General features: G+C 41.0%; 2 protein-coding genes across 7 annotated transcripts in view; one reads left to right on the forward strand and one right to left on the reverse strand.

Moving 5' to 3' along the window:
• Positions 1-22,106, reverse strand: part of LOC125765409 (hemicentin-1) — a 211,656-nt gene that overhangs the window by 128,000 nt on the left and 61,550 nt on the right. For all 6 annotated transcript variants that reach the window (XM_049430479.1, XM_049430483.1, XM_049430481.1 and 3 more), the window contains 4 exons: positions 17,036-17,165; positions 10,805-10,934; positions 6,699-6,783; positions 2,012-2,122 (listed from right to left, as the gene is read on the reverse strand). In XM_049430479.1, the coding sequence (XP_049286436.1) occupies positions 2,012-2,122; positions 6,699-6,783; positions 10,805-10,934; positions 17,036-17,165 (456 nt within the window). The remainder of the gene's footprint in view (positions 1-2,011; positions 2,123-6,698; positions 6,784-10,804; positions 10,935-17,035; positions 17,166-22,106) is intronic.
• Positions 3,321-5,014, forward strand: LOC125765457 (putative endothelial lipase). The gene is made up of 2 exons (XM_049430638.1): positions 3,321-4,714; positions 4,784-5,014. Exons 1-2 carry the CDS (start codon positions 3,753-3,755, stop codon positions 4,806-4,808), a joined length of 987 nt encoding a protein of 328 aa, XP_049286595.1. The 5' UTR covers positions 3,321-3,752; the 3' UTR covers positions 4,809-5,014.

Raw genomic sequence — 22,106 nt, forward strand, 5'->3', positions numbered from 1 at the left:
GACAGACGGCTACTGGGTGTCCACACGGGATTTTGCAGGAAAATGGCCGACTGCAATTTAGGCTCGGCACGGCCGTGGCGATGAGCTGTTCAGGTGGCACTTTTGGGGTGATTTAATCCCGCTTAAATGGCGCTTGAATGGTTCTCAGCATTTAGCAAACGAAACGAGTACGTCAATTAGTTTAGATCGTTTCCGCGGGTTCCGTTGCAGGCAAATAGATTTCTATTTGTTCTGAGATGAAAAAAAAATCGCTCAAGCAGACCGGAGTGACTGGGGATTATAGAAGTAAATGTACTGATCGTTTCAGAAGGAGGAAGCTGATTTTAATACATAAAAACAACTTTAAAAATAGATGATTATTTTCGGGGATTGATTTCTGAAATCTTGCGATAAAATATTTTCAACATAGGAAATTGATGTATTTATTCATTTTAAAGTGAATGCATGACAGTAAAATGAAAAAAAGGAAGAGCATTCTGAAATACTTACAGCAAGTCTGCATCGTAGAGATTTTTATACTTTTAGAAGACTTTAGGGATGTTCCTAGCAATTATGATCCTTCTTCAAGAATGTAAAAAAAAAATGATTCACTCATAAATTTATTTGGTAGTAAAAGAAATTTGTGAGTATGTCCGAAATAAGGCAAAGTACAAGTAACAATTGCCTTGCGTTAATTGTTCCCACTTCAGCCCTTTGAGGCAGACAATACGGCTAAAAGCCATAATCATAAAACATAAATAATATAAAAATAAATTACAGAAATTTGTTTCATTACCATCATCAAATCGTTTGAAATTTTGTACTTTTTTATGTTTCATTGAATCATTTTACTTTATTAGTTTTTTTTAAGGATCGAGGCTGGTATCAGCAAGTAGGGCAACTATAGTACAAGATAAATACCACAAGATAAAAACAAGATAAAAAATAGATAGTGAAAGTTTCAGTAAAGGTTTTGGAACAAAGATTTCATTTTGATTTTTTTAAATTAAACATGTATATAAACAAATAAATAAATAAAAGTGTTTGTACGTAGCAGAAAGTAAATAAAGATAAAATTAAATTACGATTCAAATTAGCTAAGGCAAGAGCAAGGATGCCAGAGATAACCCCCGATACTTCTCATCTCGATCCAAAACAAGAAAACGAAATAGAAAACGTTACATTGTTTTTAAATCCGTTTCCAGCTAGCAAAGCTTGAAACCTGCTTCATGCTTGGAAGAGAAAAAAAGGACGATAAAAAAAACAAACAAAGTTTGTCTAGAAACAAATATTTCCAGAAGGAAAACATTCCAGTAAACATTGTGTACATATTTTAAGTGAAAATAAAAACAATTCCACCGCTTCAACCATTCACCCTGTCAACAGTTCTTTCCGCTTAGCGTATCTTTCACCTGTGTTTCTCTACCAACACTCCTCTATCGGAAAAATCCCTACTGCCACCATGTGGTGTAAGTTGACTGAGAGACGACATGCGAAAGGAAAAAAATAAAATATGCTGCCGAGAATTAAAATTCGCCGAATGATAAGGGTTAAGGTTATGCTTAGGTTGCCAACCATTGTCCACGCTTTCTCACTGCATTCACATTGTACACCTTCGCCTATGGTACAGAACACTGACACGGCTGATGCTTTGTTATGGTCGGGGAAAGATAAAACCTATTTACATTTCTCTCTGCAAACAACTGTAAACTATGTAACCCTGCTCGGAGACGACCGGTACCACTGGTAAAGGATTGCATACAAACAAAACTGAAATAAATGGAAAGCAAAACAAAAAACTCAACAACAAAAAAACCCCAATTGCAATGTTTGTCTTCCCATCCGAGGTAACTTGTGAGCGGCCATTTCCTTTTTCGGAGTAACCCATGATATTTGAAATTTATTCCAAACCCTGTTTCCACATTGAACTTTTGTCGTACTCTTTTCAGTGAATGTTTTTTTTTCTACCGGCAGACCATGTTTCTGTGCGGTTGGATTGAAAATTGTTTGAAAACCCTCTTCAGATGCGTACCTCCGGTGACGACGCATATCAGCACCAGATCGCCACCCTCCTCGTAGGGTCCGGCATGGGATGGAAGCACAACTCCAGCTTCATTATGAATCTTCGGTACATCGGGTGGCACTGAAAGGAGAGAAAGAACGAAATGGATGTTAAAAAAAACGAGAAACATTAGACGAGCGGAAACGAGATCAAAATTGACATTAGAACGTTTAGATAATTGGAGGAACGTTTAGTTTACAGGTTCTGCCATAAATAGTGAGTCACTGAGCCGGTTGAGATGGGACAGGTTCATGTACTAGATAAAATGAACAAGCCAACGGTAGAACGTATCGCATGAACAGTTTAGAAATGTATCGTATGGCTTAGCCACTGGTAAGCATATGTCGATCATCCCTAATCACCAACATAAAGCTGCGTCACGTAGGATTCCTTTCGATCCAGTACATGATTAAGGGAAGGATTACTTAATGTTGTAAAATGGTGTCTACATTCTTTATATGAAAACCATGACTTTCTGGCTTTGATATACTTTAATACGTTTTTGTAATGAAAAATCTGATAAGGTATGTGTGATAAGTAATTTTTTGCATAAAACAATGCTTTATGTTTTAAATTTGAAAATATTTAGCCCAACAACGAATAGTAAGTTTAGCTTTTTTGAGATTTAAAAAATGTGTAAGCCTGAGTAGTTTTTGGCCGTTTAATGTACAGCGACTTGATTTATTGAAGCGCGATTGAATATCCAAATTACAATGGAATATAGGCTTTGATTCAGCCAGTCGTTTAGTACAGCAGTAGAGGCATCGTTGCTTGACACTAAAAGGCTCATAGAAGTTCCTTCTATAATTTATTCTTTGAATGGAATATTGACTTTCCAGCTACTGGGTTGTACAATCAAGGACAGAAAAAATAAATAAAAGAAATAATCAAAAATATTCATGACATTTTTACATTGGAAATAGAAGTAAGCCGTTAAATACTTTTATTTTCAACTCTTACCAAAACTTATAAACAACCATTGAAACGTTACCACAAATATTTCTAATGGAGTGACATTTGTGAAGACGCAACACAAACTTGATGTTTTTTGTCGATTGAAGTGTTTTTAATTGTTTTCTTGACATTTGTCCTTACTCTGTTTGTTGCAATTTTCGTCCTCACTCAATATATTCGCAAGTTGTTAGAAACTAGTTGATAAATACTATTTCTTGTTTTACGTTTGCCAATTGCCTACAACCAAATCGTAATAATTCCCGAAGCACACCAACTTTCGAACCTTTTAGTCAAAACAGCTCACTGTAGGACACATGCAATCATTGCACAAGTGTTCTGACAAAGCCTTTTTTTGTGCAATTTGAGTCGAAACACGTCCGCCACAAATGTATTTAATCTGTTATCAATCCTGCAAAGAATAAGAAATAAGATCGACTGTGGAAAATAGAGCTCGTATCACGATCGGATGCGGTTACTTGAAGGGCATTTGAGAAGCTTAAACAAACAAGACTAACTAAGAGTGTTCCGTGTACTGCTCGTGTCGTAGCTGCAAATGTTCAAACTGCAAACCACATTTCATTCGTTTTCACAGCTGTTTCTCTGTTGTTCACTTCAACGTGCAACGTCATTGTTATCGCAACAGTTTCCATGTTTATGATCGCAGCAAATCGCAGCTCTTAGTATAAGACGGTTTGGTAGATCTTCGGTAGTCTTCATACGACTGTTAACTGTGAAAGCTGTAGGTGGACACTACAGCATGTCTAAACTAATTTTTTTCACTGTTCTACTCTGCAGCATCGTCGGTGTTGCCAGAGGAGTAGACTTGCAGGATGTGCTGACTACACTCACGGAAGTCCCGTTGGCAAGATTGCTTGATTCGTTTATAGTGCCAGCACCGCGTACGACCGGATTCGAAACATTAGTGCCCCAGAGAGACATTCAATTGCTATGTACAAACTCATGGTTACCGCTGTTTCAAAATGTGTCTTTCAATGACATAGATGTAACTAGGAAGCTTAACTTCTCGCAGCCGTTGTCGATCGTGATCCATGGGTGGCAGGATGCCAATTACACTTTGTACAATGCGATGACCCTTCGCCATCTGCGCTACGTTAAAAACACCAACTACTGTATGGTGGACTGGAAACCTTACGCCGATTACGCATATGAGATTGCCGCCCGTAAAGGTGTTCCCGTGGTGGCCGACCGTCTGTTCAAATTTTTGCAGTACATAAGTGTGTTGTATTTTCCACTGGAAAAAGTGTCCCTGATTGGGTTTGACATGGGTGCCCAGATAGCCGGATTGACTGGTAAACTGCTGCCCGGACGGATCGGAAACATCTACGCGCTGGATCCGGCCGGTCCGCTGTTTTCTCACCCTATTGATGTTGGGCCGACCCGCCGGTTAGCCGGTACCGATGCACAGTACGTGCAAGTGATCTCCACGTCCCGGTATACGGTGGGTTTTGGACCGCTTGTCGGTACTCAAAACTTCCTACCGAACGCAGGATATCATCCGCAAGCAACATGTAAAGTGGGAATTATTGGATTGGCCGAGTTGGCGAACGCGCTAGTATGTAGCCATCAATACGCAGCGAAACTGTTTATCGATACGCTCGATCCGGCCAGCGTCATTCTCGGTCAGAAGTGTAACTTAGTTCTTGGATTACGGGTTTGCTTATTGCTGCCAACGGATCGGTTGGGTTATTATTCCAAAAGGTAAGTCCACGTTAATTATTATTTAAGACATTTAAGACATCGAGTGATGATGATTGATTTCTTTTACAGAATACCGGGCAATTTTTACTTGTAAACGAACACAGAACATCACCCTAAGCACGTACGTGAAAAATGGATTCTGAGTTTCGAACATAAAATATCACACAAATACACAAGAATGCCTTTATTCATAAATTTATCCGAAAAAATAAACACACATTTCGTCAAGATGGAAATGAGCTGAAAGAAAATGGGAAACACTGTACCGAATGGTACTAAAGGTATGAAATTTAAAGCTTAAAGAACGTACTTCGGAGTGCCACATAAAACACAAACACGCACTCCAAAACCAACAGGTGAATGATGATGATGATGATGATGATGATGTTGGAAGAACCCTCCCGTTTGGTGGGTTTATTGTTTGCAATCACCGAAAGTGTACTGCATATTTTGCATTTGCATAATTTAAATCTTGAGCTGTCGAATCACGCAACGCATCGAATGATGTGGCGAAGACGGACGGCTACATATCGGGGGTGTTCTTTTTTAATGCTCGTTTTACCCAACATTCACACACATACATATTCTTGTGCTGAAGATGTGCTTCCATCTTGGTGTCATTCATCTCTTTTGCGTCTCTTCAATTTGTCGGCATTGAGGTTGGCCGGAACGGCCGGATGGAAAGCAATTTCGTTGATGATAGCCCACACATTGATGATTATATGCAGGGCGTTGTAAAAACCGGCGACGCACTTACGGAAGCACGGCACCTACTACCGTCGGGTCGTTTGATGTGATGTGGCACCATCGGGCTGGTACGAAACGTAAAGGCTTAAATAGCATCCGTACCGGTAGCAGCTGGGTGTCTTTTCTATGGCCGTTAAATGGTGGCTCTTATGCGGTTGCTTCACCGTCACATGCCGACGGTGGCGATGGTGATGGTAGTGCATCATATTAATGGGGCGCGCTAAGAACTCTTCGCTCAACAGATGAGTTTAAAAAAAGATTATTTAATGCTATCGCTCCGAAGGAATTGGGGTGTTCCAATGGGGGAGACGGTCATAACGCTTTAGCCGTGCAATTATTTTACACGCTTTTTGTGTGATTACACTTTGGGGCGCTCGCCATGGAAGCGATTCTGTTAGTGGAACGATGCTAGTTTGTGTTAGAATAAATCATTTTAAGAAATGAAATTCATTTAAATTGTGTATGAACCACGCATACTTGAACCGTCTCTTCAGTGCAAGCAACACATCAATTTCAAAACACACAAAGAACGAAATGCAATTAAGCGTCACGCCGGAAACGTATTGTGGTCAGTGGCGCTCAGACGGATTTCACCTCTTTTGCTAACCATTTTCCGGGGCGGGTAGCATTGTTGCGAGCGAATCGCTCTCTGAATGGTGGGACGCATTGTTCCCGACAATTGTTTCTTTGCGAAGCGGGTTTTCCCAATTAAAATCCTTCACCAATGAAGTTCCTTCCTTCAGCGGCGTGGCAAGAAGTGCAACGAACCTCGTTGTTTTTGAAAGCAACTTTTTCGGAGAAAAACATTTCATTCTTTGTTTCACATTGCCGTGTTTTGTTCCGAAGTATTGGCGTATTTCCGTGCTTGAGCCAAAAAGTCATTCACTCCGAGAGTGACAACAAACAAAAACTGCACCAAAAGCTGCTCGCCACAGCGAAAACGGTTGGTGTCCACAAACAGGGAAAACAATACGGCGTACGACACAAATGCAAGGAAAAAGTAAGTCACCAACCGTATCACGTTTTGCCTCCCGCAATGGTGCACTCGCTCAGTGATTATGGATTACTTTCACGCTTTTTAAATACTATGAAACATAATACATACATAGTAAAGCAAATTCATTCGGCATGTGTTGTCGGTTTACTATCACAGCAGGACGTTCTACAAATCCGGTAGCCAACAAAACAGTTTAAGATATGTATCCGGTGTATTTCTATTTGGTATGCGCTTACTTACCCACAATTTCTAGATTTACATTACTATTTTTCGTAGGTGAGAGCAAAAAGTCTACGCGACATCGAAAGATTCCAGCGTCCTTTTTCTGTAAAGAGCAAAAAGAGAATGTTGATGTGTTAGTATAGAAAGGGACTGGATTATGTTTAGTGGTTAGCTTAACTACATGAAAAAAATGAAAACACTCTATCGCTGTGGTTTCAATTTATTCGACAGCAAAGCCGCGGTTGTCATCGTGAAAAGAAAGAGCAAGTTACTTCAGTCTTACATTTTTTAATATTGAAGCTTTAACTTTGTCAGATAAGATAAATAAGATGAGCATCGAACAGTTTTAATCAGTAGAGTTAAAATTTAAAATTAAATTGTCTGTCAGTACTTTAAGAAATTTAAATTATACAGAAATCCAAGCAAAGATTAAAGAACGTTAAGAATTAATGGGCTTAAATGGTTAAGGTTGATGGGCTTGTTTACATTTTTATATAATTTGTTGTGCGACTCAGGAACAGATCTTGAATGGAAAATATTGAAAATTTTCACATTAGCTTCTCTCTTCTTCTTCCTTGGCCTGCTCATGGTCGAGCACGTCGCGAAGACATGGCCAGGTCTCTAATTAGTTTCCAGGAAACTCGATATAAGGTTGCATCCGATCTCCGACAGGTTTGACTCCACCTGATCCAGCCAATGAGCTCGTTGTCTTCCTATTTGTCTTGTGCCGAACGGGTCAAAGACGAGCACCTTCCTGGTGTGGTATGAGCTCGATATCCTCATCACGTGCCCTAGTCATCGTAACCTTCCGGCTTTGACAACCGTCAGGATATCTCCACCACCAAACAGCTCAGCTACTTCGTGGTTCATTCTCCTTCTCCACACGCCCTGCTCGCACACACCGCCAAAGAGAGTCCTTAACACCTGTCGCATAGTCGCATAGGTAGCATAGTCCAAGACCCCTAGAGGACTACCGGATGTATCAGTGCGCGATATTTCGTGCATTTCGTGTATTGTTCTAGTCTTCTGGATGTCAAGAATTTGGGGAGCCCGTAGTAGGCACGATTCCCCGCCTTCGGATTTCGCTGCTCATGTTGTTGGCCGAAGTTACGATCGTACCAAGGTAGCAGAACTCCTCTACAACCTCAAGATCGTCGAAGTCAACTGATACTCTGCTCCCGAGTCGGGCTCTATCACGGTCAGAGCCTCCAGCAAGCAGGTACTTTGTCTTCGTCGCATTGATCCTCAATCCAATTCTGTCGGCCTCGCGTTTCAGTCGGGTGTACGCTTCGTACATCGCCGCAGATGTCCATCCGATGATGTCGATGTCATCCGCGAAGCCGAGAAATTGGAGAGAACGGGTGAAAATCGTGTCCCGGATGTCGAAGCCCGCGCCTCGCATGACATCTTCCAGAGCGATGTTAAACAGCAAACAGGAGAGTCCGTCCCCTTGCCTCAGACCGCGGTGCGATTCAAACGATTCCGAGAGCATGTTCGATACTCTCACCTTGCACTGCATCCCATCCATCGTGGCCTTCAACAGCCGTATCAGCTTCCATGGGAATCTGTACTGCTGCATGGTGTTCCATAGTTCGATCCGATCTATGGTATCGTAGGCCGCCTTAAAGTCAATGAACAGGTGGTGCGTGGGGATCTGATGCTCTCGACACTTCTGGAGGATCTGCCGTAGAGTAAAGATTTGGTCGGTGGTCGATTTACGATTACCTCCAACAAATTCAGTTTGGTAGCTTCCGACGAAATCTGTTGCAAGGGACGCAAATCTGTAGAAGAGTATTCGGGACAGGATCTTATAGGCAGCATTCAGGGTTGTAATTGCTCGGAAGTAAGCACAGTACAGTCTGTATGATACCCAGTTTCCACTCGTCCGATAGTTCTTCCTGGTCCCAAATTTATGCAATCATAATACCGATGCATAATCGGCAAGCCTCTCAGGCCCCATCTTGAAGAGCACGGCCACCAGACCATCGTTGCCAGCTGTCTTGTTGCATTTCAGCTGTTTGATGGCACTGATGACTTCGTCCAAGGATGGGGAGGACACTTCGTCATCTTGCTGGCTGACATAGTACGGCTCTCCTCTGGTTCCTGCGCCTGGTTCGGTATCTCCTACATCTGCTCCATTCAGGTGCCTGTCGATGTAGCACTTCCACCTGTCGATCACCGACAGCATATCCCCCTCCTCATTGCGGCACATTGCGTTCATGGGAGTAGAACCCCATCGTGCCGTAAAATTAGCTTAAATTTTGAAAATAACTCCAATTTGAGAACTCAAAGGTGATAATCATATCGCACGACTTTGAGAAGTTTAAACTCAAACATTTAAATAAATGTTTAAGCTTCAGCTAATCTATTTCTTTCTTCACCAAACAAAACCTTCTTTTGAGGAACAGTTTTCATTTCGATTGGTTCCAGATAGAATGCTGCAGAAAGTCTGCTAACCTCAGACATTGATGTGTCTGAAAAAAGGGGAAAAAGCTAGACACGCTTAAGCTTACCATTATTCACAACAATCGAAAGTAAAACCCAACGCTACATGCTCTGTCCCATCGTCTTCAGCTCAATCCCATTCCCGAAGTGCAAATGGGTCTGAAATTGGGCCAAAATAAATGACCATTCCCACGGGGCAATTGAAATCTCGTTTCTCCGATGGCTAATCCATTCCAATCCGCTTGCTGCAGCAAGATTTCTGCATGGCTGGATGGAATTCCCTAATGATCGTAATATATTTTCGTTCGCCACATCGACACATCGACAATGAGTCGAGCGTCTTGATGGGAAAGGAATGCTGGTGGATTTCAAGAAATAATCCCCTTCCCAATCCGCCCGTTTCCTTTGCTCCGATATCGTTTCTATCTGGCGACGCGATAGAATCGAATGTAGCTGAAATCTGTTTTACGGAACGGTATCGTATCGATTTGCGATTCTAATCGACATTCGTTGAGCATGATGTGGCGCATGGTACGTCTTGGAACGGAATGGAAACCATTTGCCACCAGTCAACCATGGGATGCACCAATTAATCGTCGATGAGATGAGAACCAATTGATTTCGATTAAAATGCGAAATAATTTTCCCCCCGTATTTCTCCCAACCTCACATAACTTCTTGCAACCTTCTGTTCTTGCGAAAGTATGGGAGTTTTCGTTTTTTTAAATTCTATTCAAAAGTAATGTGCACGTTTACTCATTTCATTTGATAAGCCTGTTCCGAGTGGGCGAATGGGCAAAATCTATAAAAATACCAAAGAAGAATTGAGGGAGAACACATCTTTCTTCTTCACTACTTCTGCAGCAAAAGAGACAAGTGTCCCGTTGGGCTAAATAAAAGCTGAACAGCTTTGTGAAATGAACAAAAAAAGAAAGAGCAGATACTGCTGAAGCAGAATGCAAATTTGACCTGCCGCCCCAACTCTCGTGACATCCTGCTCGGTCCAACTGCTGGATGTTTTTAATTCTACTCGTTTCTATGGGTTTTCAATTTTCCCTCCGTTGCTCCACTTCCACCCAACGATACCGTCACTTCCTGGGAGAGATTTTCATCCGGGTGCCCCGTTGGTGCCGATGGTGTGTAAAAATGGAATTTCAATTCAACAGTCCGGTCCGGTATCGGGCGACAGAATCTTCTGATGGTGTAATGCTGAGATGAATAAAAATCACTGACGCTTGAAGTGATTGAGTGGCAGGTTTCGTGGGTGAGTTGGAATGTAAAAACTGCACAGAAAGTAGACAATGGGCAAGCGTTCGCAGGGTGGAGCAGCAAACGTAGAACAAATATTGGGCCATTTCGATAGTTAGCATTTGTCTGCTGCTGATTGACTTTTTCACACAACCGCTAAGCGATAATAATGTTGTATTAAATTTTTAGTTCAAATTTTTGTCTATTTGAAGATATTTGAATAACATGACTACTTAATAAAGTATCGAGCATACTCTAAAAATAATAAGATGTTCCATTTAACAAAAAAAAACTATTGATCCTTTCATTCATTTCCTACTTCTTTGAAACAAATTGAAACATTCTCGCCTTTTCAAAACCTTAACGATTACACAAATCTCTTGTTAAACTAGAAACAAAAATTTTCCAAATAACTCCACGTAGATACTAACCTGAACTGGACTGATTACCAGCATCGCCCGGCTTTGCTCTCGTGTCGTTTTGAAGTTGGCACGATCCTCCAAGATGGCAACATCCTTCCAGTGTGAAGGAGAGTTGACATGAGGTCCACGAGTATCGAAGCTGAAACGAGAAGAATAGAAAAGACACAATCACATGTTTGTAACTATTGTTCACTAGGTGGATCTTATAAATATTTATTGTTCATAGTTTAAAATTAAGACATTTTTATCAATTGAACTATCTTTAATTAATTTTTTCTACCTTCAGTATAGCGGCCTTCGTCTCTTCCCAGAGATCCTTTTTCCCAGGAAATGAGACTCGTTATAAACTCGGGCAGATTCCGGAGAAGTAACGAGTTCATCCCAATAACTATCAACCCACACCGATCATGGGTGTAAGGAATGTCGTCTAACTTTATGTTTTCCTTTTTACATACAGTGCTGTATGCATGGCAATCGATTCAATATCCCGGTGTGGCCCAGTTCCAACAGTCTACTTACATTTTATATGCAGATTTCCACAAGCAAATACCACCCCTGGAGTATGGCGGCACATTCAAAAGATTTTTGGGTCAGGGGACTTTTGACATTTCATTCTATTTGTTGACATGTCCGGGACTACTTCTATTTCCTTGCGGTATGTGTCAGAGTTTCCGGAAGGGTTCCAGCTAAGGGGAAGATGATTTGCATGGAAAAAAGCAACGATTCCGTACCGTTTGTGCCCATTCTCAGGTAGCTATTACCTTACTATCTATACCGATATTGACGATGGTACCGACGATGACGATGAAGTTCCGACTACTATTTGCCATGCCGGTCTCCAACCAGCACGGAGGTCGTTAAGGAAGGTAAAGACGACGAAAAAAAAAGCGAAGCAAGATTCAATATTCTGATTCAGTTGAACGGCATCAAACGGGAAGCTCGAAAGTGGAACGGCCAAAAGTAATATCCGTAGCCGGAGCGTCAGGCCCAGCGGAACAAATGAAGACATTTTTTGACAAATAGCTCGACTTTCAAGCCGGTAGTTTCTCATCGGTTAAGGAAAGCTTCTATTTGTACACCGTACTATTCTAATTGGGCCCGAAGGGACACAAGTAGCTAGTGCTTGGGTATCCGAAAGTAGAGACAAATTAAAAGGAGCTAAAAGAATTTGTATTGAGTTTATTTTCCCATAAATTGTGTTGTTTGAGCTTACCGCTGTAGAGCAATTTTGTTCGTTCCATTCCTTCAGATGAGTGAAAATGGAGGGTAAAACTTTATTTACCACCCATCGAAGCAGGAGGGGCGGATTGAGTTTTGTCGATAAATTGAAGTGGTTTGCGGATTTACGTTTACCCATTCCCTGGCTACTCCTGAAAGGTGCATTTCTGCCGTACGCTTTCAATGCTGCTGTGCATACCATTCCTTTATGTGTGTACGGTTCTTGCACTGTTTGACTTTGAGCCGATTTCTCTTCGAAGGTCTTGACCTTATTTGAATAATCTTGCTAGTGGGATCAGTATCGGTATCGGATTAGCTACCAGTTTTTCGGACCTGTAGCACGTACCAGGCGTACGGTGGAGTTTGTGGTACCGCCGGCCGGCTTCTACACTACACAGGAAGCCATCTACGTATGTGACCGTGTTGAGCCTTTCTGCCACTTCGCATCATGCTCGGTATTGAATTTCATACACCGGCTTGCTTGAAGTGTCTAGGCAATGGAAAGCAGGCATTCGGCATCGAGAATTCATACCCAACCACCCATCTAAACAATCAAACAGGAGGGTCTCGAATGCCCGGAGTGGTTTGACAGCTTCTCAGCGTCATCTTGAGAAGATGTTGCGTCTCGAGTGGCTGGTAAGTTCCGGGCGGTGCGGGGAAGAAAATGTATCGATACCGCTGTCGATGAGCACTCGATGCCGAAGTGGCACTGTTGCAGAATGTGACTCGGGTGCCCATCCCAGACGGAGTATCGATTTCGCCGAGGCCCACCATCATGACATCGAATATCGCCTCACCATGCTAACAGTGTGTGTTCATTAAGAAATTCGATCGTGTCCCGGGGAAAATTGGTACGAGTGCGAGCGAGCTTTTACGTGGCGAACGTTTCGAGCAAAGAGTATTTGTGGCTATGCGATAATGATGGTTGCAAACGATCGTAATCGAATTGAGTTCTTTGAAAGAGCGGCACAATTTATCGGCTGCAAATGTATGGTTTGGAGTTTTGGAGTGTTTCCTGTGAATTTGGGTTATATTTGTTGAACGTGTATCCTGTAATTTCAGCCATGTTAAAGTCTAGCAGAACCACGATCAAATGCATTCACACACATTTTGCTATCATTGCGTATGGTTGTGAAATTGTGCTTTGCTGAAGGTATTTCTCTTTTGTGGGAAATTAAATTTAAGAAAGATGCATTAGACTTCTCTTCAATGTTCTGCTCAAAAGGAAATAGAAGAACCTGGTGCGTTTACCAGCTCAACGACAGCTCGTCGACTTTTCCTATTAATCACCTTGATTGACAACGTATGCGGACATTATTTCGGAACATTATGTGGCATCGATGATCTGTCCCGAACGGTGGAAGAACGATGTGGCATGCGGCCGAAGATAAAGTTCATTGTTATAATCAAGAGCGTCGGGGCGGTTCCCGCAAACTTCCATTAGTGAGAACTCCAACCATCCTGCCAGGGTGGTCCTTATTCGATGATAGGTTTCCCCCAAAAAAAACTTTCCCTTCGTTATTCTTTTTTTTCTATCTTCCCTGTTCTCTAAAGCTAACGTCCTCTTTACCTTTACGGAAACCGTCTGCCTTCCTGCACGATAAACATATTCAAATCTATCCTCTTCACATCCTCTCAAACATACACACGGAGCTTTCACGTATGTATGCATGTTGGCCCTAGGTGGTTGGGGAGGAATTTCCTTGCACGCCCACAAAACCCAACCGAACAAATCCATTTATTTGGAAAGCTCGTCGTGTTTTCGTCATCGATCAAAACAGAAGTAGAAAAAAAGGGAGAAAGGTTGAGTGAAGTACTTTCAGACGAGCTTCCGTGTCAGCTAAGAGCATTTCCCTTATTGCATGAAAGCAACAAAAAAAATCGTTTGACATCAGTAAGGGACAACCCGTGGAAGAGAGCCCATGTGGGGAACCACTCAATATCACTATCACTTACTTGGATTTTAACAAGGATGGCATGAAGGTTTTTTTCGCGTTTGAAAAGCCTCCATAAAGAAGAAGAAGAAGGCAAAAAAAACATCGCGAGAAACGGTAAACAGTGGCTTTTGTGATATTTTAACGTGCGAGATGCACACGCATAGACGATCGATCAGGCCAAGCCAGAAGGATGTAGACGATGGTTGCCTCCATCCCCATCGTCAGTAGCGGATTGTAACAAACGACGCAAGACGACCTGTGCTATTTTTCTTTTAGCCGAACTTTCGGTACGTTACAGTTTGTGGTAGCGGGATGAAAATTTATATCCAGGATGTTTAGAAGATTACGCCATACACAGTATGTTGCTGTAGCCACGATGTTTGTAGCAATTCTTGCGAACCCGAAAAACGGAAGTAGTCTTTAAAGTTGTAAAATTGATGTCACATCCACTGTAGCACCATATTTTGGGTAAAGTTAATGAAAAAAGTGCTTCAAAAAATTTTATTTTAATTTTTGCAGCGTTTTGGATTTGTGTTTTATTTTGTATGTAGTCCTTTTCTGTTCTAGAGTTAAATTATTTTTGTTTCTATTTTATTACATTTGTTTAAAAAAATAGGGAAATGAGATACCATAAATATTGTGTAAAGCGTTTCTCCTGATAAACACGACAAGTGTTATTAAAATAATATCAAAGATTAAATTGAAAATAATTACAACAAAAGAGGAATCTGTAGATGTTTGAAAAATCGCATAGCAAGTATGCAAAATAGCAGACAAGTATGCCTTCAAACTATATGTATTAGTGAAAGACTTTCAAAATTTATTTTTATTTTAGTGTTTTTTATGTAAAACAAAACAAAAATCTAAAAATGTAGTAAAATGCTGAAAAATATGCAAAACTCATGAAAAAACATGTTTTACATCTTTATAATTAAATAAATCAAACTAGATTAACCAAGTTCTTTTTCAGTTTATCAAACTCCGTTATATAGCAAGTATAAATACCATAAAGTAACAGAAATTAAAACATTATATTAGCAAAATACAAAAAAAAATAACATCATTCAAGATAGAAATAATCCATATTTCTGTCTTTTCTGTAGCAATTCTTGCAAAACGGTTAGGCTTAAGAATTGTTACGGGCCATATTGCTAAAAAAACTTGGTTTCGTTCGATTTACAAAATGGTTATGTGAAATATGCGGTATGCATACATATACATCACATTTCGCATGTACTCATGAAAAATTTCCTTTTCTCGCTAAATTTCTGTCACAATGCATAAGGTAAGATAGCACCGGCAAAGCTCAAATGTAAGTTGGACGAATAAGCAAACTCTTCCGGTTGGGGGTAGAGAAGGGTAACAGTACAAAGAGGAAGTAAAAATGCTATGCAAAGCCATCACTTATGAATACACAAGCATTACATTGCCACACCAAGTCGCGGGCTTGCGAAAGCTTTACCGTGGGAAAGGCGCAGTGCGTACTGCAAGCACGTGGGAACGATATCTTGTTTGCGATCCTCATCACATATCCAATCCAATTTGCGTTCCACTGTAGAGTATCCCAGCCAGCCCGGTAAGGATGGAGGCAGGAGAAAAAGAAAATGGAAGCACCCCATTGGGTGTTAAAAGAAAATCTGAACCATTCGCAATGAAGCTTCCCTCGGCGCATTTACCAGGTGGGAAAGAAATGGTCGTATCTGCTACGTGTTTGATGCTATTTTTACTCAATATTATTATGAAAATAGACGATATGTTTATGCAGAGGATGCTGCCTACTGCCATTGCCCACGTAAAGTATGTGCATCCATTGGTGTGTTTGGAGTGTGTTTGCCTTGGCATGGGATAAGATCACCCGTGCTAGAGTGATATATATATTTTTCAGTTGAGTTTCTCCATGCAAAAAAAAATGACGTTTTACCTTCGTTCCGGGTGGAAAAAAAACATGACGAGCCAAAGTGTGGGGCAAAATGGTAGTTAGATTGAAAATTGTTTTTCACCCCGAAGTTTCGATGGTAAAGTGGCTGTGATGGGTTTTTTGGTGTGTTTTTTGCTCTTTCTTTTCTTGCTCCTTTACTCCACACTGAACTGTGTGCCATGAATGTGTTGATCTTTTCATCAGCCTCGAGCTGCTGAACGTTTTGCTACCGATTTTGTCAACTGGATGGTTGTGAAGATTGGCACAAAAAACGTCCACACACACGCGCGCACAGGGACTTCCAATGTGCCCGGTACGAAACGATGTGCCCGATAAAGTTATCGATATGTAAATTATTTTTTTTCCTCGAAACTCAACCCACTGTTCCACACCATCGGGATTGTCACCCTGTGTGTGTGTGTGTGTGTGTGTGTTTGCGATTTTTTCCATTTTTATTTTCTCCACCAACTTCAGCTTCAAGTATGACGCTTAGACACCCATTCTCTCGGGAGGCAGACGGGCTTAACGTAATTGGTGAACCGGGTTTGCTGTGGGTTGCTGCCACGTGCCACCCTCAGTTCTGGTTATTGGTTCGTGTAAAACGAGAAGATTGATGGTTTGAATATTTTACGATCATTTCGTCACCATCGTCACGAAGCAATGCGCACCATTGCCGGTGGGGTAGAGAAAAATGAAAATATAAAATGTAAAACAGCAGCAAAACGACGAAAAAAAAAATACTGGATCAATGTGATAAGAAGGTTTAAAGCAAGACGTTACTGAGGTCTATGTCAACGAACGATAAATTCGCGAATTGGCCAAAAACCAAACGACACGAAAGACAGCGGGCGATAGTGCAAGTGGTTGGAGAATGAATATATTTATTCGCGCGTGTTTCATTGAAGGAAGGTTCTTCTTCGATGGCTTCCGGTGCAAGGAATCAAGTGAAGCACCACTACTGAATGTTGCAACGCGATTAGTTAAGTCATTTCCTTCACATCGCTTACGTTCATCGTAACGGTCGTGTGCAATGCAACCGAAATGCAATATCATCAGTCGAATGTTACAAATTATTCTTATGCAGATATAAATGGTTGTTTCACGATCTAATGGAAATGGATTTAACATGTCTTTTTGAAGTGTTAGAAAAAAAAAATCGCAACTCACCTGTAGATTGGTACGTTATCCTTGTACCACACCACCAGCAGGATACGATCGTTCGTGAGGTTGGATGAGACGTCGCATTTGATTTGAGCTGTCTCATTCACCAACACTTTCTCCAGGTGAGTCGGCACGTCTGAAATGGTGGAAAAGAACAAAGCAGAGAATTATTAAATAGTCGGATCAGTGAGCATCGATGTAGAGAGTGTTGTTCCACCGAGTATATACACCTCAGTAGAAGAGTGTTCTCTATAAATATCACAATTGACATGCTCGAAACCCATCCATCATCGGTGTCGAGTATTAATTAGGTCGAATTATTGATGATTTTCGACCAACAACAAAAAAACCTAAAGAAAGGATCCCTTCTTATTATGTTTCATTTTTTCTCATTCCGGTCAGAAGGATATACAAAATTTGTTCGTCTGTTTGCTGGAGTCACCTGATGCTTGATTGAATGATAGGTTTCCCTGGAAGGTTAACCTCCTCTTAATTTTGCTTATGATTGTTTTTTTCTACTACGAAAGTATCGTGACGAGGTCAAACTAACTGCTCATTACCGTTGGGAGATATAACGGAACTGACCGTGAAATGCTTTTCAGGGTGATGGTTGATGAATGGGTTTCGATGGGTTCTAGCCATTTCGCTGTCATGCTTAATGATGGTAATGATGATGCCTCTTGATTCGTAGTAATAATAATGATTGCCATTATGAGTTCATCAGTTCGATATGGGTGCTTTTCGCCTTTCCCTACAAAAATGTATTAAAGTGTCCACAGGTTTTCTATTAATAATTTCCAAAGCAATACAGTTGTTCCAATTAAGAAATTAATTATTTACATTAATTACTTTAAAGGCACGAGGTGATTATTTTCGTTGCATGTCTTCCATATTACAATAAATATTTCTTTTTTTTTACTACTTTGTACAACTGTGTTTGCTTCTACTGTTAGTAGACATTTCACTCTCTCTCTCTCTCTCTCTCTCTCTCTCTCTCTCTCTCTTTCTCTCTCTCTCTTTCATTTGCTAAACGACTCTTAAGAATATCCCGGCCATTTCTGCCTTACTGTACTTATTTTACCACGTTGCCCATTAGTCAGTCCTTGCTACGGGGGGACGGTCCGGATGGGATTTGAAACCCGTTCTTGTCGTGTAGACCTGGCGCCGGCAGCTACACCACCAAGGGCCGCCTTGCAGATATTTAATGTTTTTGAATGAAGATTTGGAAGTTCATATTGATTCATGCAGCCTAACTCGATAACAGGGTTATTGTCCATTTTGTAAGCCCAACAAAACTTCAAACGTTCTTCGTCCGTTCAGAATAGCCTAGACATATGCCAACATTCATTAGTTTCATTTACCGAGCTACGCAAGTGAACCATGTTGCACGGCAACATCAGCAGGAGATCCAATTTAGTTTCAAGATGACAAAGAAACCTCAAAATGTCATATGTGATGAACCGTCTCCGTTACCCGTTCGGGATGGTCAATCCCGGTTGGGATGGTCAGGGCAATATAGTGTCTGGTCGTTCGATGGATATTTCTGTTCATTTGTTTCGTTTTCCAATCATAGCTAGTTTGCTACTGATGATACCATCTGCGTGTGGTATTTTGGTTATTGCTTGTATGGCTTTAGACTCTTTTAAAACTACTAACATGGCTTGAAAAGTACATTGAAGTATCTTACTGTAAGTCCTTTTTGTGACAAATAAGTTTTCCTGAGGAAGTTATACACACGTACACAAGTATATTATTTGAATCGATTCAATGATGAATTTATAGCGCAATTCACTTATTCTAATACAAAAATTGTGGGATGGTAAATTAATCGCAAAGTATTTAATCGATGACCTGAATAAAATAAGACATTATAAACTTTCTTTGATATTTTGGTACTTTTGCTTCACTTGATGGATCCAACATATTGAATCTTCATGGACATTAAAGAAAACATAAAAACATTTTCCTTGACGATCAAAACGTCTTCCATCTTTCGACACAATCTACAAGTTTGATAGGTTCAACGGTAGGCAGTAAAGTGAAAATGTTGTTTCAAAAGTTGGTTGCTTGATGCAAAGTAAAACCATTTACCCTTGGATGGGAAGGAGATGCGCATGATAGAAGATGAAGCAAACTGTAACAAATTTATCATAAACGAACCCTGCCCGTTGTCCGCATGCTTCTAAATCTTGATTACTAGCTTCGTGGAAACATTGAATAGGTTCATACACACATACACAAACAAAGGAAAAGTACGAGAAACGGACTGGCTGACTTTTCCGGAAACGTTGAGCCTTACACGATACTCCCAAACCACAACGGCAGGGCACCCCACACTGGGCAGGTAGATTACAATGTCAGCCTGTTAATTCTTGCTGCAGTATAATGTTGGCGATGAAATATGAGTGCCCTGTCCTGTCTTCGTAAACGGTTGGCAGTAAAAAGGGACCCGGAGGGGTGCGAGAAGTTTCCTACCTGCCAGGGCGAATCTTCACTTTGCTGCCCTTCGGGGGACATGACACAGAATAACAGCAGTTAGTGTAACGAGAAACGAGCAAAAGCAGACTCTTTCCTAGAATAGGAAAAGTAGAAGCGATGACTTTGAAGCAGGAACATTTCGTTTCAAAACCACAAACGAAATAAGCATGGCCAGACGGTACTGGGCAGCATTCGACGATCCACGCTGTCCGATGTATCTGCCGATGTGCGTGTGTATCTATTTAGGGACCTAAGGGTGAGTAAACGAGTGCTAAAGACATACGGCAGCTGGTAGCCGAGTGTCACCTGATCCACCTGGCCGGAAGTGACTTATATTTAATCACAATAAATATTATTGCACAAAAGGTGTGGCCCAGAGTGCCTAATCCGGTTGGACGATGGCAATGAATGCTTTTGCTCGATTGAGCATTCGCCCGACAGATATTATTTTGGGGTGATTGGGAACGTGGAATGAGTGGGAGATTTTCTCTGTCATCCTGGACAATGACATAAAACCATTGCTTGCCATCACCAGCACAAAACCATCGAATGAAGTGAGATGTATTCTAAGGGGAATTATTTCTAACCTGAAGCAAGAGCAAAAAAACAATAACTTTCGACCAGGCACGGTTTGGTAATCGGTTTTAGCCATCTGGTTAGGATTGGATTAACAAGGCAACAATTGATATTGCGTTAGGAAGAAACAAACGGCAATAATCCTCTTTCCCGGAACGTGTTGATTGGTGTGTACGGAATTGTATCTATGGGTGAACAATTAACTTTAATCAGCTATAGGGAAATAATATGGATTTATGCTACAATGGCCTACAATAGTAAAATAAAAAATAAATCAAAAATGATTTACTTGTGTTTCTTCACGATTCACTTAATCGGTATTTAATTCGCAATAATCTGTTCAAAGGGAGCAGTTTCTAAGTAAACCTATTTGTCAGGTGGATTGCATAAATCTAGGCGAATACAAAGAATCATTTGCCTGAGAGAGTTTAACGATCAGTGCACATAATTTTTCAATCATGATATTCATAAATAAATTGAACTGGCTTTTAATTTTTAATTAATGCAACGATGTATGCTTCTTTAAAACGCACATATTTGTGTACGCCTAATTGATTAAGTCGTATTACATTGAAATATACTTTTTCAAAAATACATTAAGGACTATCTAAAGGACGTACACGTAACCACAATGCCAACCACCACCAAATCATATAATTAAACAAGCATAACTGCACTACATATATAAATCTGTAAAGCTATAGTTGAAAAAATTTGTCACACGCATACGGCCATGTAACGTTAGAGTTGCTATAAATATTCCATGAAGGTAGAGAATTCAATGAAATGAATGTAGACATATTCTTTTGATGTTTTTCCTACGGCACCTTTTCACCGTCCATTAGCATGATTGTTTGCGGTATCGAACAGGTTGTTTCGGAATATTTTGGATAGTTAGTTGACACAACGGCACACGCAATCACGTGAAGACATAACAAAAAAAAAAATAACATAAAGATTGACATACTTTAAGCTTTCCCCTGCTTTGACTGTTCTGCGCTGCTTCGGAAACTCAGAATTAAACGCCTAATTATCATTCATTAGTCAGCGAGGTGGATGATTTTCGTAGGTAAACACTATATGCTTCGTTTAGGATGTAGAAAGGGGTTTTCCATCGCCTTGGGTAGCATCACTAACACACCCTGTTGCACTATGGCCAGCAAACCAGAAGGTATTTTACCGTGTAAACATAATTCAAATAGATTGCTAATATTTGTCATTCGGTTAGTTTTCTGTCATCAATTCCGCAACGCCCCATACCCATCACGCACTGATTGTGCTTACAAGGCGGCAATGTGAGTTGAGCCACGTTGGGTTACGGTGTTGTTTGGTAAATCTGTCAACAGTTACGCGGAACGCGTATACACCGGATGAGGTCTTTGGTGACAACTCGTTCAGTCTTTCGCACAACGCGCAGTATGATAAATAGCTTTGAATAAATTAAATGTCAACAGTAAAACCCGGAAGTGGTTCGTCTCGACCCGGCGGACGGATCGTTCTCTTTACCATCGCCACGCGGGAAGGATCGTGAAACGTGGCTTTGCTTAATCCTTAATCCTTTTCAATATCAGGCGGGTGCGGTTCCGAGCATTGGCCTTGGTGTCATTTTTCTCTCGCAGAAACCCCCCCAAAATCACCAAGACTTGTCATCGCGCTGAATGGTTCTGTTTGCCAAACCGATCGATAGTTGTGCGTCACTCATCGCCTTGTCGTTCTTTTTTTCTTTCTTCTTCCTGTGTATTTATTTGTACCGCGCGAATTTCTCCATCATCGTGGTGACAATCATGATGCCTTGTGTCAATTTTTAGCACCCAGATCGTGTCGTTCGTATTTTTTGCACGGTGTTTCCTTACCTACTCGCACCAATCAGCTCGCACAATCACTCACCCTGCACGATGGTGATAAATTGATCCCAATTTAATTTTGCGTATCAAATTGTCAAAAAACGACCAGAATCGCCACAAACGAGCTCGGGCACGGTTCTTGATTACACTGATATTCTACCCTCTCTTGCTGCTACCTG

The sequence above is a fragment of the Anopheles funestus genome, chromosome 2RL (genome assembly GCF_943734845.2).
Source record: "Anopheles funestus chromosome 2RL, idAnoFuneDA-416_04, whole genome shotgun sequence".
NCBI classification, from domain to species: domain Eukaryota; kingdom Metazoa; phylum Arthropoda; class Insecta; order Diptera; family Culicidae; genus Anopheles; species Anopheles funestus.